The 19,482-nt window shown below is 45.6% G+C and overlaps 1 protein-coding gene across 50 annotated transcripts in view; it reads right to left on the reverse strand.

The window, feature by feature from the left end:
• CLASP2 (cytoplasmic linker associated protein 2) overlaps positions 1 to 19,482 on the reverse strand; it is a 1,425,897-nt gene that overhangs the window by 204,626 nt on the left and 1,201,789 nt on the right. For all 50 annotated transcript variants that reach the window (XM_069214594.1, XM_069214706.1, XM_069214671.1 and 47 more), the window contains one exon: positions 1,368 to 1,511. In XM_069214594.1, coding sequence (XP_069070695.1) covers positions 1,368 to 1,511 — 144 coding nt within the window. The remainder of the gene's footprint in view (positions 1 to 1,367; positions 1,512 to 19,482) is intronic.

The raw sequence follows: 19,482 nt of genomic DNA on the forward strand, positions 1-19,482 counted from the left end.
AAAGGAATACAAGATGACATCCCTCCTAACATTTTCAGAACTTTCTTCAATGGCACAGACAGAGGCTTATGATAAAGATAAACATGTTCCTTAGTGCCCACATCCTCTTCTGTATGGGAAATGTCATAGTGTCTAGATCTGACCCCTGAATGTCTCCTCCTGAGAAGGAAGGTGTGAAGGTCTCTCCACACTGATTTTGGACCTTAGAGTGCACAACATATGAACTTGTTTATGCTGATCTGGAACTGTTGTAAAGAGTTCTGTATTATGAGACTATCATCTAGATAAAAGTCAACTGCTAACCATTCTGTGAGCACCCTCTGTGCTGATTGTATTCCAAAGGCTAAAACTCTGAATTGAGAATGGTTTCCCCCATCACAATCCTGAGACTTTTTCGATGTTCCTTGTTCATAAGGATGTGGAAGTATGCATCTTTGAGGTCTTTTGTCACTAGGCAATGTCCTTGCTCTAGCACAGGAATTACTTCTTATAGCACTCACCTTCAACGTTGTCTTGACATTTGTTTGAAGAACTTAGATCTACAATGGGTTTTAACAATGTCTTTATTAGAGATCATAAAGAAAAATGTGTAACCTCCACTAATGAATAGTTCTTTGGGTACATTTTCAACGTTTTTCTTTCACAGTAGTTCCTGGCACGCTGTGCAAAATCTGAAGGGTGTATTTTCTATCACTTCCTCCCTCAATATCTGATGAACTGCCCTAAAGAAAAATCTCAGGGCTTTGGGACTTGATTGAGGTTGTGCTGGAGGATCTAGTAAGTCCTGCTTGAGGTATTAGTCTTTCGTGCTCTCGATCTCTAGTAACTTGTGATGTCACTGTTGATTGCCAACAACCAATTTACGTCCTTGTCATCTCCATTTTTATTCTTAAAGTTGGTCAATCCTCATTCTCTACATTCCTTTCAATATTGTTTCAATATTTTCCCCGATGTGTACCACCTCTCCTGCTTCCAAGAGGTAACCTCAACCTTGCAACACCCACAAAGAAAAGAATTTACCTTTAAATGTGGTTTCCATACCCAAACACTACATGGCAGAATAACGCAAAGCATTTGAGTCTAGATGAAATTTATGCTGCAGAACATATTTCAAATACAGTACTATTAGTCCTTTCCATTTAAATTGATAGAAAGAAAAACAAATTGCCGAAACTGCACAGATCTGATTAGAAACTATAAGTGTTCCATTAACCTATTTTTTTTAGAAGAAAAGTAGTCAGCTGCGATGAAGAATTGTGAACTCAAGAGAATAATTCACATTTTAAAAAATATCAATAGCTGCCTAATTTTTATTTTTATTCCAAAAACTCATCACCACCCCCTGAAAGTTAGGATCTGAGCCATACCTGTGCACCATTGCCTGCATTACGAAGATGATTCTGTAGAAGCTTGGTAGCGCCATCCTGAAATGTTTTCGGTAAGGCTCCCAGTAACATTGTAAACTCTGGGGTGTTAAGTTCAAACAATGAAATCAACACTGACTGTGCAGCCTGGAAGCAATAGAAAATGTTTATGAAACGATTAGACAGTTGTGACCTTACCAAATATTAATACAGTAACAGTAAAATTAGTCTATGAAGCTACCTGGAACATTCTGCAGATCAACGTCATGATGACCTTAGTTACAATCACAACCATTTACTTTCAGGAATGACACAGTTTCACTGCATTTGTGAACACACACACACACACACACACACACACACACTCAAACACAGTCTTTTGTATGCTGACGTACTTAACACTTAATAAGTTTCAGAAACTTGTCAACAGTTTGTTCCCCCTAAGCAAGAGCATGTTTGGGAAGATGAGATTACCCATCATTTCTCATTAAGTGCATTCCACTGAAATGCTTGAGTGACAATGATTATGTTGTGCTATCAGTACTGAATTGAAGGACGAGTGTAGGAAACTGGCTCTGTATATACTATATCAAAATGAGGTATAGTGTGCACAGAGTCCAGGGGTTCCCCAAGAGGCTTGGTAGAGGCAATAATAGATAATACTAATGCTCTATTTGTGGTAGTGTAGTCGAGCAGACTTATAAGAGGGTAGTGTTAAGCATTTGTTGTACAAACACAAGCAATAAGTGAAAACACACACTCAATGACTTAACTCCAGGCCAATAGGTTTTTATATAGAAAAATATTCTTTTGTTAATTTATTTCTAGAACCACAAGATTCATTTAGCAGGTAAGTACATTCAATGAAAGGTACTTTACACCGTAATACTTAGAACTTTGAATGGATTCAACAATATGCACAGTTTTATTTAAAATTGCAAAAAGTTATTTTAAAAGTGGACACTGTGCAATTTTCAACAGTTCCTGGGGGAGGTGAGTAAAGTACAGTTTTTGAGGTAAGTAAGAAACTTACGAGTTTAATCTCCGGGGCATAGGTAGCCCACCGTTGGTGGTTCAAGATAACCCCAAACACCCAGCACCAGCAACACAGGGCCAGTTAGGTGCAGAGGTCAGACAGGAGCCGAAATAAAGTGGGCCCCTATAGAGAGAGGGGGTACTCTGGTTACAGTCTGCTTGCAAGTAAGTACCTGTGTTGTTGGTCCTGGGTGCAGTGTGCAAACAGGACGTCGGGTTCTCAATAGAACTCTATGGAGGGACCTGGGGGTCACCTAGGCGCTGCAGGCAGGGCACAGGGTGGCCTCTCCGGTAAGCCACCGACTGGGCAAGGGTCACCTGCTGGTCGTTGCTGCACCAGTGGACGGTTTCTCTCGGGCCTGGGGGCTGCAAGTGCAGTGCTTCTTCCAGGCGACAGACATCTTTGTCCCGGGCAGTGGCAATCTGGGGGTTTCTCGGGATCCACGCTGCAGGCATCTCTGTGGGAGTGTAGAGGTCAGCCCAGGGTGGACACATCGGAGTTGCCTGGGGATCCTCTCTGGTTAGTTGGTTTCTCTGGACACGGGCCAGGGGCGTTGGGTGCAGAGTAGTTGGACTCGCGCTTCTGGAGTGAGGTGAGAGTCCCTTTAAAGATGGTTTCTTCTTTGTTGCCTTGGACAGAGACGCTGTCCACAGGAGTTTCTTGGTCCTTTGGATTTTGCAGGGCAGTCCTCTGAGTCGGCAGAGGTCACTGGGCCCACTGGATGCATCGCTGTTGCAGGTTCTTTGAATCTGGAGAAAGACCGGTAGGCCTGGGGCCAAAGCTGTTGTCTCCTTCTTCTCTGCGGAGTTTTCAGGTCAACAGTCCTTCTTCCTGTGAGGTCGTCAGGAATCTGATTTCCTGGGTTCAGGGTTGCCCCTAAATACTAAATTTAGGGGTGTGTTTAGGGCTGGAGGGCAGTAGCCAATGGCTACTGTCCCTGAGGGTGGCTACACCCTCCTTGTGCCTCCTCCCTTTGGGGAGGGTGGCATATCCTGAATGCTACTGGGTTAAATCCTCCAAAGCAAGATGGAGGATCTTCTAAGGAAGGGGTCACATCAGCTCTGGAAACCTTAGGGGCTATCCTGGATGGAGGGTGACTCCTCCTTGTTTCTCTCATTACCTCCTCTGGACTTGCCGCCAAAAGTGGGGGCTGTGTCCGGGGGGCGGCATCTCCACTAGCTGGAGTGCCCTGGGGCCTTGTAACCCCAGGCTTGAGCCTTTGAGGCTCATGCCAGGTGTTACAGTTCCTGCGCGGGGAGGTGTGAAGCATCTCCACCCAGGACAGGCTTTGTTCCTGGTCACAGAGTGCACAAAGGCACTCACCTCATGTGGCCAGAAACAAGTCAGGAAGTGGCAAGCTGGCAGAGACCGGTCAGCCTAGCACTAGCAGTTGGGCTGGCATGCAGGGGGCATCTCTAAGATGCCCTCTGAGTGCATTTTTCAATACATCTCACATTGGCATCAGCGTGGATTTATTGTGCTAAGAAGTTTAATACCAAACTTCCCAGTATTCAGTTTAGCCATTATGGAACTGTGGAGTTCATAATTGACAAAATCCCAGACCATATACTCTTTATGGCTACCCTGCACTTACAATGTCTAAGAATTGGCTTAGACACTGTAGGGTCATAATGCTTATGCAGCTATGCCCTCACCTCTAGCATAGTGCACCCTGCCTTAGAGCTGTAAGGCCTGCTAGAGGGGTGACTTACCTGTGCCGCAGACAGTGAGAGGTGGGCATGGCACTCTGAGGGGAGTGCCATGTCGACTTAGTTGTTTTCTCCCCACCAGCACACACAAGCTGGGAGGCAGTGTGCATGTGCTGAGTGAGGGGTCCCCAGGGTGGCATAATACATGCTGCAGCCCTTAGAGACCTTCCCTGGCCACAGGGCCCTTGGTACCTTTTACAGGGGACTTATCTGTGTACTAAGGCTGTGCCAATTGTGGAGACAAAGGTACAGTTTTAGGGAAAGAACACTGGTGCTGGGGCCTGGTTAGCAGGGTCCCAAGCACACTTTCAATCAAAGCTGGCATCAACAAAAGGCAAAATGTTATGAGGTAACCATGCCAACAGTGGCATTTTCCTACATGTGCCAATTGTAGAAACAAAGGTACAGTTTTAGGGAAGGAACGCTGGTGCTGGGGCCTGGTTAGCGGGGTCCCAGCACACTTCCAATCAAAGCTGGCATCAACATTAGGCAAAAAGTTGGGTGTGACCATGCCAACAGTGGCATTTTCCTACAAGTTACTTACCTGTACCAACGCCTTATCTGGGAGAGACTATATCTAGCTGCAGATTCCTTACCTTAGAGTTATCCCAGGTGACAGACTGGATCTGGAAGATGTTTTCGTGAATAGAACCCCTGGGTGTCACTAGTTGGTGTTGTTCGGCTCCGCCTGAGTAATCAATGTTGTCCGCTTCGGAAGTGACATCAACAGCACTTATATAGGCGCCACCCTGGTGCAGGGACATCAGTTTGTTTTCCCAACTTTCTACACCAGAAGCATGGAGCCATGAACACCGCTGACCACTAAGGTGGATACCTTGGTTTAGGAATGCACCTTTTTTGACATGGTTAGCCCCTACTTTTTTGCCTGGTTTCTGATGTGGCTTTGACTGTTAGTGCACTGGATCCCTTCTAACCAGGTACCCAGTGTCAGATCTATTTCCCCAACACTACACAGTTGTTTTGCACAACTGGCAAACCCTTTAGCTACCACTGTAAGTCCCTTGTAAATCTTAGCCCTGTAACTAGGGTCTGGGGTACTAAGGAAGGTCTCTGAGGGCTGCAGCACAAATTGTGCCACCCTCACGGACCCCTCACCAAACCCACACAGTGTTGTCATTGTAGACTGCATGTGGTGGTGCAGGCTAAACTGAAAACACGACCAGACGTGCCGTGCCAGGCCCCCTATCTCAGTGCATGTGCCAGGTATAAGCCATCCCTAAGGCAGGGCACCCCCCTTCCAACCCTCCAAGGGCAGGAAGCTTCATATGGCCTTGCCTCCTTTGTAATGCAACCCAGGTCTCTCCAAATGGCAGAGATGACCAAGGCCCCTGTCCTAACCCCACTTTTGGCAGCACCTTTGGCAGCATCACACGTGGGGAAATTAGTTAAATTAGGAGGAGTGCCCACTTCATGCTTGTCACCCCCTAAGGTGGATTAGCTGAAGCGGACACTACTTTTCAAATTTCTCCATTTTTCTGGGAAGGAATTAGGCAACTAGAGTTAGAGTTATGCCCACTTCCCAGCAGAAGTGGTCATAAGAAGGGTGTAGTCACCCTTAAGGTGGTCAGCAAATTGGCTATTGTCTGGCACTCTCATTAACACCCCTAAATTGAGTATTTAGGTGGTACTCCTAAACCCCAGAACTCAGATCCCCGCTGACCTGAAGAAGGAGGACACTCCAGAGACACGAAAGGCAAGAACAGAAGATCTGTGACTGGCTCAGCATCAGCCCCTTGCGAGAAAGACTCATTGTCTTCTGGATCTTTAAAAACCCAGAAAGACTGCCAGCCTTCACCTCAGCACAAGAAACTCCTGCAGAGAAGCAGAGCTGCTCCCCTGCATCACTGCAGGCACCTAAGAACCGCTGAAGGGGACTCTGGACAGCCAAACCCACCACCGGACAGCACCACTTCACCCGAGCCTCCAAGTTCAGGTCCAAGTGAGTCCATGGTCCCAACCTGATCCCCAGCATCTCCAGCAGCAAGGTCCATCGTGGTTTTCCCCACTGTGACCTTTACATCGATGTCTGCAGGCTCTCTGTGCTGGGCCCCCCCTCAACCGCGACCGCCTCTGGGGACGTTAACCCAGACGGTCCACTGCACCGGATCGAGAGGAGGAGGACCACTTGTGTCACTGAATCCCCCAGGCTTGTGAGACCTGAGCCCACTTGTTAGTACACCTGGACTGGTTAGTTCACAACTTCAGCCTGTTCTGTGGGACCCCTTCAACCCCAACCACCTTCAGTGACGGTAACCCTAATGGTCCACTGCACCTCTGCACCCCGGGCCAAGAAGAAGAAAGACACTGGTGTCACCACATCCCCCAGTCTCGTGAGACTTGAGCCGACTTATTGGTTCAACTGGGCTGGCCCCCCCAGTCCATGCCTGTTTTCTGGTCTGTCCCCCAACTGGGACCGACACCGGTGGCAGATGCCTGATGGACCAAGAACCCTCTGCACCAAGATGCCACGGATCAAGGAGAGGACCACCACTGGTGTCCCTATGTCACTGAGCATCGCAACACTTGAGCCCACTCAGGCCCCCATGCAGCATGAAAAATATGAACTAGGCTTTTTAAGAATCAATGTACAATGGGAGATTTGAAAAGAGTGGGATGATATGGCAATCTGAAGAATGCAGAGATAGCAGGAAGATAACCTTTAAGAGTGCCCACAGCAGGGGGCGTGGCCAAGATGGCGCCGTGAAAGGACGCTCTAAAGTGAGCTCCGTCCACAGCCGGCAAAAGATCCTGATAAAGCAACGAAATCCCAGATATTGCACATGAAAACTGCTGTAAATGAGTGCAATATGGAAAACACAATAAGTAAGACCGTACAACGGAAACCCACGACACAGTGAGCGCAAACCGGACGACCCGCAAGGGAGCCGAGGCGGCGCCCACACGCGGGCCTACTCGAATCGGGAGAAATCCGACCGCCGGAGCGGGACGAGACGGAGGTGAGGAGCGCACGACCCCGAGACATATATCGGGGCCCTGACTCGCACCGCTGCTAACGCCACTACCAACGCCGAGACCACTTGCGGAGCTAGGCCCTGGGCGAGCGGAAACACTTAGCGACGTGGGCTCAAAATCGCTTAAACATGGACGTGATCGATGGGGTGGTACGGAGCAAAGGGCCTAAAGAAACGATGGAGGTGAGATCAAGCCCCAGCCGCTGAAACCCATAGACGACACTGACATCGGTGGACGTGCGCAATAAGCACCAATGCTTAAATCAACCCGATAAATCGGACGAGGCACACGGCGCGGCGCCGATACATTATAGTTGCGCATTTCTGCAGTTCTTCTACGGCCCGACACGGAGAGGCTCACTAGTGTGGAAGTTCTCGAGGGGCACGGGCCGGATGGCACAGGATAGGCACGACTGAGAGGGGAGCTGGGTGACCCGCGGGGTGACCGCTGCATGCACACATAGGGTAGCGGGGATCTCAACTTCATCTAGCCCCAAAATCGAACTATAAAATCAAGACCACCGGATAGAGCGACGTTGTTGATCAACGGTCCCGAGACGGGTTGGTACCGCGGAGGACAATCTGCATAAATTTAAAATCTGATACACTTGAACTTAAGGTTAATATAAAAATGGTGAAACCGAAAGCACAAAAAACACAAACTGAAACTGGACCCTCATCAGCCTCAGAAATGGACATAGAACCTCACCCAAATGTCCTACACAGAGTAACAGAGACCCTAGCCGCCCACTCCGTGCAAATGGAAAAGGTACTCCAAGCAATACTTGACACCAAAACATCGTTAGAAGGAAAAATAGACACTGTAGTGGCTGAAGTCAACACGCTTCGAATGGAACAACGAAAACTCACAGAAAGGGTTGCAACAACTGAAATAACCCTTAAATCGACGCAACCAGACATAACAGACCTAAAACAACGGCTTCAACAACAGGAAACTGAAATACTACGCCTAAACAAACGGGCCGACGAGGCGGAAGGACGCTCTTGCCGCAATAATGTGAGATTCCTCGGTTTCCCGGAGAAGATCGAACTCCCAAACGCAGAACTATTCCTGGAGCGCTGGCTTAGTGAAAAAATATTTACAAACGACCCCCCCACCACTACTAATAGTGGAACGAGCACACCGAGTTCCAGGGGGCCCTCCCCGTCCGGGAGCCCCACCAAGAACGCTAATTGCGAGACTTCTCAACTACAGAGACAGGGACCAGATACTAAGAAACTTCCGCACAACAGGCCCAATTGATATAAATAATACAAAAAGCACGGCCTACCCAGACTACACAGCTGAAGTCCAACGCAAACGCACTACCTTCAACACAGCAAAACAAATATTGAGAGATAAAAACTATTCATACTCATTGATGTACCCAGCTAAACTGCGGGTAGTGGACGGTGAAAGGTCGCATATATTCCCAACATCAGAAGATGCATGGACTTGGATACACGCGAAAGGACTAATAGACCCTACAGCTGAGACCCGAAAACAAAAAGAGTGGCTGACTCCACAACCGTGACGCAAAAGAAAATCTACACGTAAGACAGAATCGGGTCCAACGAAATCGCAAGTAGAGGCGGAACAACTCCAAGTCTTAAAACTGGCGAACAGGTTCTCATCCATTCAACCACAATCCAGCCAAGACACAAACAATTCAGATTCAGACTCAACGAACAGTCAACAAGGCCTAACTGCGTTGGCACTCACCACGGGACCAACGTTTACTCCACGCTCGGCGGACGACCTTTAACTTTGTAATAGTGAGACTTCCTTAGTGCGCACTCGAGAACTCAAGGAACAAAAGCAGTACAATGGAAATATCACAGAAACTCTTCCCCCAAAAATCAAGTAAGCCTGGAGCAACAACTAGACTTGACACAAATAGAACACGTGAGGGGATTCAAGTACAAACAACCGGGCTGGAAATCGGAGACACTTTGGGAAACAGAACAACGCCCCTCCCCCCAACCCAATGGGTAACCGAAAGGACCTTCCAGTAGCAAATGTAAAAAGTTGCACCAGTTGTGCCTTGCAGCCCCCAGTAAGATTAACCAATGTAAGTTCTACTCTCTCTTTTACTTTTATTCTCTCCCACAAGATGCTTAATATCCCACACAAAGGAGATTTGGGGCGTGGCGTGTGTAACGGCCTGGGACCCGGGACACGTGAAACACACTATACTAAGCAATCCACACAAAATGACGGTATATAATATAGTAACCTGGAATGTTAGGGGACTAGCAAATATGACTAAAAGACATAAGATACACTCATACCTTAAACGACACAAAATACATATAGCTATCCTACAAGAGACGCATGCCATAGCACACGAACTGCGTGAAATAGACAAAAAATGGTCGGGAATAACACACGGAACCAAAACCTCTACAAATGCAAAGGGAGTATTAATATGGATAGCTCCGGGTGTACCGTACACAATCAAAAATGTACATACAGACACCAATGGAAGATACACTAGTCTAGATGGAGAGTTAGACGGAAAGCAACTAACGATAATTGGACTATATGCACCCAACATGGGTCAGGGAGAATTCCTCCGAACTATCACCACGCAAATCCCATATGACCCGACCATACCCACTATATGGGGAGGTGACTTTAATAGTGTAATTGAGATGTCATTAGATAGATCACACCCCCCAATGAGAGACACCCAATGCAAGACACTGTCCTGTGCATTCAATAAACGGATACAAGAAAGAGAACTACAAGACATATGGTGACGCTTACAACCCACAGATAGAGAATACTCTTTCTACTCACCAGTACACCATCTCCATACGAGAATAGATTTATTATTATGCACTAACCGGCTAGCACATATGATACATAACGCAACATACCTCGCCAAAACCCTATCAGACCACTGCCCGCTACTAGTAACATTAAAATGGGGCAGACAAACAACATGCATACCAACATGGCGCCTACATCCCACCCTATTACGAGATCCCCCTTTCCGCGCTAAAATAGCAGAAGAAATAGAAACATACTTCGCAATTAATACGAAGACAACAACATCACGTGCTGTAGAATGGGACGGTCACAAGGTAGTTATAAGGGGCATGTGTATAGCAACGGCAGGAGGGGTCCGCCGAGCATTAAGTGCAGAACTACACGAAACAGAAAGCAAAATTTGCAACACAGAATGTGAAATGGCTCTGGGGAGAGGCAATAGTAACGAACTAGCTAACCTCAAAAATCAATGGAACGCAACCGAGACACGATTGCGTAAATTCAATCATAAACACTACATAGCACGTCTACACGCTGAAGGTGACTGCTCTAGCAGATTATTAGCATGGCTAGCAAAGGGGACACAGAAAGTCACTCCCATAAACGCTATACGCCAAGACACAGGCACAATGATAAACACACAACAAGAGATTAACGACACATTCAAACAATACTATAGCACACTGTACACAGCTGAACCTCCCCCACATCCGACACAACTGGCAAAGTTCTTTCAACAAGCCCCAATGAAAAGACTAAATGCAGAACAAATAAGCAACCTTGATAGACCAATCGAAAGGGAAGAGATACTACAGGCATTAAAACAGTTGGCACACAATAAGACTCCAGGAACAGATGGTCTCCCCATCGAATACTACCAAACTTTCACACCACAGATAATCACAGCACTCCAAAATATGCTACAAGAAGCATACGAAAGAGGACAACTCACAGAAACGCAAAGGGAAGCGACAGTTGTAGTCCTACACAAAAAAGGTCGTGACCCCTTAAACGTCCGCTCCTACAGACCCTTATCTTTATTCAATTCGGATTATAAAATTCTGGGGAAAATCCTAGCCAATCGCCTCCTGCCGCTAATGACTACCCTAATACACCCAGATCAATCTGGCTTTATACCAGGGCGAAATACCGCTATTAATATAAGAAACTTAATACGCATTATGTCCATGACTCAGGAACAGGATCAATCCAGTGTGGCGGTGTCACTGGATGTGGAAAAAGCCTTTGACACTCTGGGCTGGCCATTTCTGATGGCAACGTTACAAAAAATGAGATTTGGTGCTGGCTTTACACGCTGGATATCCATAAGATACACTAACCCCAAAGCACGGATTAAAACCGGCGCAATCATCTCAGAGAAATTCGACATAGGAAGAGGAACGCAACAAGGTTGCCCGCTATCGCCACTACTATTTGCACTCGCAATAGAACCACTTGCGGCAAGACTACGCAATGAAACAGTACAATGGGGTATCCCAGATGGCGAAGAATTCCGCATAATATCACTATATGCAGACGATGCACTAATATATTTACGCAACCATACAGAATCTCTACCACATATATTACAACTACTTAACACATTCGGAGACTTATCTGGTCTGCGTGTCAACTGGTCCAAATCATGCATATTATTCCCCATGTGCCCATCCCCAACACCACACGCCGAAACGTCAACTGATGATGCATTACAATGGGAACACACCACTTTTAAATACTTAGGAGTCCACATCTATCATAGCGCTATAGACCTAAAGGAAGGCAACCTGGACAGAGCCATCAGATCAATCAAAAGCTCAATACCCTTCTGGTGCTCACTACCCCTCTCACCTATGGGAAGAGTGGCTCTGGCCAAAATGATAGTACTACCTCGACTACTCTATTACTTCACAGCACTACCACTAATATTACCAAAAACACTCTTCACACAATTAACCAAACTATTAATTGAACTGATATGGGCGAATGGTCGCAGAAGGGTAGCTATTGATAAAATCTACCTCCCAATGGAAAAGGGAGGAATGGGGGTACTGCACCTCGAGCATTACTATGCAGCAGCACAGTTATATTGGATCATGACCTGGCTACAAGACCCCCCAAGTCCGGAGGGACATAAAGTGAGAACACAATTAGGGAGAACAAAGATACTAGATTGGCTCATGGGAGGGACACACACCTCATACCACAAAAACGCACTAATGACAGTTGCAGTACGCACCTGGAATCGATATGTATCTCAGGGAACCCGCGCACCACAATACTCACCAAAGATTCCCCTACTAGCCATACCAGGAATAAATAAACTATACGAAACATTGTATCTAGCGTTGTGGATAACAAAAGATATACAGCAGGTCGGCGACCTATATGTAGACGAGCAATACATAACATATACAAAATTGGCAGAGGCATACAACTTAGGACCAGGGGAATTTATAACATACGGGGCAATCAAAGGACTAATACGCAAAGTATGGGCCAAGGCAACTCAGAACCACCAACAGCCCCCGCCCTACACGAACTACTAGCAGATATTAACACGCCACCAAGTATATCTCAAATATACCACATACTACAAGCCTACCCTGCAAAAACACAAGCACAAGCCAAATGGCACTGGGATAAGGCTCTGCAAACACCTCTCACAGAGCAACAATGGACCATGGCCCTAACGACCACGCGAGAAATTTCTCGTAACGCCCGCTTCAGATACACCCAACTAAATTATTTAAACCAGACATACTTAACCCCACTTCGCATAAAACTCATGTTCCCACAAGCAACATCTGAATGTCCAAGTTGCGGAACCATGGAAGCAGAATTTTGTCACATGACCTGGAGCTGCCCACCACTACTTCGTACATGGCACACTGTCACACAACAGACAAATAAATGGACGGGACTAAAGTTAAATCCTACACCCGAATCCTGCATATTGGGCATACGACACAGACGCAATAAAGACAGTCAAAAACATAGATGCGCAGATCTAGCGTTTATTATCTTTAAACGCCTCATCGCAACACAATGGAAGTCTCCTGGCACCCCAGATATAAACAGATGGCATAAAGATCTAATACACTGGGCTAACGCAGAAAAACATGTATTGGACTCATTAAAAGATATAGGGATTGTAGTAAAAAATGCAGAGACACGGGACACCTTCCTAGAACAGTTACTCGAAAAGGATGATACCTGCCCACCTTAGAAAAATATTGCAAGATAACGGCAAATGATTGCAGCAACAAGACACTACAACCACAAACCATATACAAGCACTCGCAATATTCCTCTAAAAGAAACACACAAGACTGTAATATAGAACCCCCCCAAACCCCACACGGACCTCGCCAGCCTAACAAAACATCCACAAAGAAACCGTCAACCCCCTCATCAACGCATCTTCATCACTAGCATCTTTCTCACCTCCCCCCAACCCATTATATATATAACCTTGTCTCCACAGCCCCGTTCTGGCTTCTTTATCTTCTGTTTTCCTCTTTCCAGTTCTCTCATTACTTTTACAATGCTCTTTAAACCAAATGCAATAAGATTCTAACTGCAAAATATGTAGAACAAAATGTATAAAAGGATCAGAAGCAAAATAATGAAAAAATAAAATAAAAAAAAGAAACTCACAATTGCATAAAAAGTACACTGTTTATTAAATAAAATGTAAGAGCTGCTAACTGTAAAATTCAATAAAGAGATTTAAAAAAAAAAAAAAAAAAAAAAAAAAAAAGAGTGCCCACAGCAGATCCCTGCTGGGCAAGAGAAAGCATAACCTGAGAAAAGGGGGCAGAAAAGGTATCAACATTTCTGTCAAAACACCAAGCCACAAATGTCTTCTAACAGCAGGCATATACCATCTTGGTGGAGGAATGCCTGCCTGCCACAATAACATCGCAGACTTCAGGATGAATGTCAAAAGCTGTCAACTGCCGCCGCTCAATCTCCATGCAAGAAGGCGGAGCCTGGACAGGTTTGAGTGGTGGACCCTATCCTGCTGCTGCGACAGAAGATTTTCCCAAAGGGGCAGCCTGATCGGAGGGTTGATTGCCATGCTCAGTAGCTCGGGATACCAGACTCTGAGCCCAATCCGGTGCCACAGGGATGATTTAGACCTGGCCGTTCTTGATCTTCTTGAGAACTCTGGGCAGGAGTGGTACGGGTGGGAAAGGAGTACAAGAGGCCCGAGATCCGTTCTAGATGAAAAGCATTGCTGAGTGACAGCTGCGTTGGAAACTCCAGCACGCAAAACTGCAGAGGAAACTTGGGTCTCCCAGGGCAGGGCAGTGGCGACAGGCCATTGTCCTGTTCACAGGAGCCACTGTGTTGGGTTTGGACCAGGTACCCAAAAGGACATCTGTGAGGGCTTTGTTACAAGGGAGGAGTGGTTCAGATGGGGAGACTCTTGACTGAAGCACCTCTGTCAAGACATAAATCTTGACTGCCACAGACAGCAAATGAAGGTCAAGGACCTCAGCAGTCCTCCGCACCACCAACGCAAAAGACACTCCCTACTCCGTAGCCATGGTAAGGGGAGAAAGCATCATAAAATTCCTTCAGTTGGGAGGAGTTGCTTTGGCTCCCCAAAACTCAGGGAAGCGGGGAATCAGCAACAGCTGTGTGAGGGATAAAATGCAAATGTTCCTGCGTCTCATCAGCCAAAGGGCATGGATACGCTGAAGCACGCTTAAACAGCTTCTTATGTCTGAACTTACCCAAAGATTTCAAATGGGATGACAGCCTCGGACTACACGACCAATCGAGGGATCTTCCTCTCGACTGGCATGGAGTCACAGGACAGACTGCCATCAGCTGAGGAAGTTCTCTCTCGAAGCCTTCAGGCTCATCGTGTTGCAGTCAGAGCATGACTTTGGGTTGTGGTGGAGCATGAGGCACCAAAGGCAAACAAGGTGATGGTCCATCACCGACATCAGCCGGTGACGGGCCTCACAGGGCTTGATGCCGGCCTTCCTAGATGACATACTGCCACACAAAGAGGAAAACCTCAAAAAAAGCTTTGTAAAACGTTGAAAACAATTCAGTCAAAAAATGTCTGAAGGGGTACATCTAACCAGATTAGCGCTGGTTGGCGCGTAAAGAAAAGAACTGACCTCATCACGCCTGGGTGGTGCCCAGTTAGGTGCCGCAGACGTCACTTCCAACAATGATGATGCACGCGGAGTCACACTACACCACCTACTGCCAAGCAGGGGTACAGTTAAAAAAAAAAAATGTTGTATTCTAGATCCACTCTGACACCTGCTATAATTCAAGTCAAGTGCCCAGTTTTGCAATGACTAAAGTTGGGTACCTAATTGGCATTGCTGCGGATATGAAAGAACCATCTTTTCCATGTATGCTCCACCCAGCCTTCAAAGCCGCCCTGCACCTTATCAGTTTGAAAAATATTTTAAATGTTGAATTTAATTTCAACTGGCCTAAAGCTGTGGGCCCTATCAATGCCCTACAGTTTGAGAAAGAAGGTATGGCGGTCAATCTTTTGGTTCTTATGCAACTCTGAAAAACAAAAAACAACATATTTCATTGGAGTAAACCTGAAAGTACATTTTTAGGGATAAATGGACTATTACATTTCTGCAATTTTGGAGATAGCAGAATTCCCACAATCTGTGGCAACATATGAAGTAGCTTTTTCTTCAGATTGATTCTACTAACCGCAGGTTTGTCATAGTTAGAATAGATAGCATAGCAGTACCTCACAAAGCTGGCAGATCTGAGGAGTGGATGCAGATTATGAACTCTAACAGAACCAAGCAGGAGCAATGGGCCTCCAGTCAGTCCTAAGGGATCAAGGCAGTAGTGTTTCGTGAATGTGTGCCCATGTCACAACCTGGTCGATGTCCAGGCCCATCCACTGGCCCACGCCATTGCAGCTGTAGCCCTCATGGAATAAGCCCTCAACTCTCCTGGAGGTTCCTTCTTAGCCAGCCTGCAACAGATTTTAAGGCAGAGTACTATCCACCCCACCAGTGTCCTCATTTGCACCACCCTACCTTTCTTGGTCCCTGTGAATCCCTAATGAGTTGATCATCCACAAGTTGGTCTCCTGGAGGGACAATGTAGACACTCAAATCTCTCTTAGGGTCAAGCTGATGGAGCCTCTCTTCCTATTGTGAAGGGTGGGGCATAGAGAAAAAAAGTCAGAAGAGTAATCAGTTGACTGACAGAGAAGGGTGATACCATCTTGGCAAGAAGGCAACCCGAGTTCTCAGCACCAAATTGGCCTGGAAGAAATTGCCGTTGGGAAGCTGCAAAGAGAGAGCCTGTAGTTCACTTAAATGGTGCAAAAAAGTAATAGTAATAAGAAAGACTGTATTGAATGCCAGATGTCGTAGTGAGCAACTGTGCATAGGCTTGAAGGACATGTGCACAAAGTCTGGATGAGATTCAGGCCCGCAGATTTTGTGGAGGGAAGGGGGCATCATTTGCGCCAGGCTATTCAGAAAATGCATCTCAACCAGTGATTTAAAGAGAAAGGGTTGATCAGAACTCAAGGCAGGGTAAGTAATGCTGGAATATGTAAAGAAGACCAGTGTTCTTTCTGCTGATTTTTGTTCTTGCTCTAGAGCCAATCTTGATTGCTATCAGATTACAGACATTAAAGGCATTCCTGACCCAGCAGCTGAACACATTTATTCATTTATGTGGATGATATTTTACTAACCTTGTAGGATTCCACAAACTCCATCACACAGCTCACAAAATTGACCTTAAGTCTCAGTTTTCGCAGGTTACTGCATTAGCGGGGAGAAATGCAAGACCTTACCACTAACTAGATTTACGATTGTAGCCTCCGTTGGGCCACACACTTTTAGACAGAAAACCAAGAACCTGAAATATCTTTTTTTTTTAAAGGCTTTAATAAAATGTGAGATTTATCCTTTACAGGGCAGGATAAAACACTATACAGCAAGATTGTCCACTCAATCTATCTTTATAGGGAAGGACTCAAGTCATGAAAATGAACATATCATCTAGCCTTGACTATGGTTTTGAGATGTTACCCTTAAAAATACATAAGATAGTACTGATGAATTATCCAACATAGTGAAATAGATTTGTTTTAGGGTGGAGTGGTGAAACCCCATTTGAAAATATATCAACTGCACGCTGCCACAGAATGCGGAGGGTTAACACTACCACATTTTGAATCCCATTGTCTTTCTTTTCAATTAGTGCAATTCCCCCATTTCATGTTCAACACACTAGATAAATCAAGATGGGTGAAAATGAAAAATGCACTCTTAGGTGGTATTAGTTGTTTCCGAACATTTTACACAAGGGACATGCAAGCATTTGTTCGCACCCATCCTGTTTTAAACGGTACATCTTTCACTTGGAAGAAAGCATACCACTTACTGAAAGTGGATATTTCAGTACATGATGTGGCAAATAAAGGTGTGCAGAGCACTCAACTTCTAGCTAAAGGATCAGAAGAACAAACTGACCTTGGATTGACTGAAGCACAATTCGGGAAAGACCGGCAACTATCCCATTTCCTCAATAAACACTATCTCAGAATCTAAACTGCTGAAATATTTGAAAGCATGGGGGACCTACAACAGTGTGGTATCAGGACTGTAAAAAACACTAATTAACTGAACTTTCCCATGCCCAGTACTATTACATCTCAAGATGTGGTGGTCATATAGACTGCAGATAAAAGACAGACGACGTGTCAGAACATTTAGATACACAAAGTTTAAGAAGAGGTAGGCTAAAACTAGTTTATTACAAAATCATAAACCAATGGCATTGGAGGCTACAGAAGGCAAAGATGTGCACCTTTTATACATGTTGGAGATGTGGTCAACTGAACTCTAACATTGTACATGTAGTTTGGGAATGCCAGAGGCAAGAAACTTACTGGGCAGCCATTTTATGGGTATTGAAGAATGTTTTAGGCATCTTTGGAGAACTGACAGCGCTGATATAATATTTTGCAGCTGTAGGACCACAGACTGTCCGTTAGCAGAGACACTGATATAAGAAATGTTCCATTTGGCCTAATACAAAACTGAACGATCAGCGGTCTAAGCTTAAGTAGATTTTGGGTGGTTTCCTTGCAAGATATGAACTGATTGAATAGCTAAAATTATGCAATGTTAAATATGGTAGGGAAATGTATTGACTGAAAGACAGCTTTCTAGCACCCTTGAAGGGTTATGGAGTTATTGTTTGACAAGTGCATATTGCATCGCAGAGGTATAATCTTGACACCTACAAAGTACCTTGTTGAGTTAATTTATAAATGAAACACTACCTGTATGAGGAGATTGGAAAGTCTTATTTTCACGGTTGGAGAGATTTGCAATAACAATCAAATGGGGGAAATAGGCCAGGGGAAAGGAAGGTGGGACGGAATAAGGAAAATAAGAAAATGTTTTACATGGACTCCACAGAAGCACTTATGTGCTATAGTGTCAGCGTTGCACTGGTACATAAATTATGACTTTGGTTGTTAATTTGACATTCTTCTTTCTACAATAAAGCTTTTCCTCTCCGCTGGATATACGAGGCCCACCCACTTAGGTTCCAGAGCCATCTCCCATGAGATATGGATAGTGTTGGTGAAGCAACCCAGGTAGTGAATCCACTAAAACCTTAGGTTTCACTGCATGACCCGCATGTGCCATTTGGTGGAAGGAACAAGAAAACAGAGGCCAGGAATCCAAGAAGTCTCAGAACCATCCTCACTGAGACCCAAGACTGAGCAAGAAACACTGGAACCATATTCTAAATATCCAAGATTTGCTGTAATGGTGGAAAGGCCTTGGAAATCAGCTTGTTAATGACAGACCATATTGAGGGAATTCTCTGCCTAGGGCTCTGGTGGGACTTCAGCTTGTTGATGGAGAATTCCGAAGAGATCAAGAGCCTGGCCACAGTCCAGAGGTGTGCCATAAATGACTGTTTGTGAGCCTGTCCTGAGCAGCCAGTTTTAAAGGTACAGGTATATATTTGTCCCTGACCTCCAAAGATGAACAGCAACCACTGCCATTACCTTCATCAATATCCAAGAGCTCGAGGAAAGGCTGAAACACAACAAAGGACATTGGAAGTGTTCCAACCCCACTGTGAAACGCAGGTAATGCCTGCTGTACTGCAGGATGGGTACATATTAATACGTGTCCTGCAAATCCAGGGTGATGATCCAGTGTCCTGGCTCTAGAGAAGAATGTATCTGACCACAATGAGCATTATGAATGTGTCCTCTTTCTGTAATTCATTCAATTGCCAGAGATCCAGTACAAGCCTGAGGCCTCCATCCATCCTCATCATGAGGAAGTAGCGCAAAAAGGCAGAGGTGCGGTTCACCAAAAATGCTTTAGTGCTAGGGTACAAAATGAAGGGTAAGAAGTAGCCCTTTGAACAATGTATAAATCCTATCTGTCTCATGATGGAGAGGTCAACAGAGCAGGCCGTAGGCCTGGGAGGACAGAGGATGTAGGTCTAGGAGGCCAAATCAAAGCGGCTTGATAACCAAAGCAGCAAGGAAGGAAGAGTTGGAGGATTGCTGTTCATACTGCAACTACCACCACGACTGCTGCCC

Source organism: Pleurodeles waltl, chromosome 2_1 (genome assembly GCF_031143425.1).
Source record: "Pleurodeles waltl isolate 20211129_DDA chromosome 2_1, aPleWal1.hap1.20221129, whole genome shotgun sequence".
In the NCBI taxonomy this organism is placed as follows: Eukaryota; Metazoa; Chordata; class Amphibia; order Caudata; family Salamandridae; genus Pleurodeles; species Pleurodeles waltl.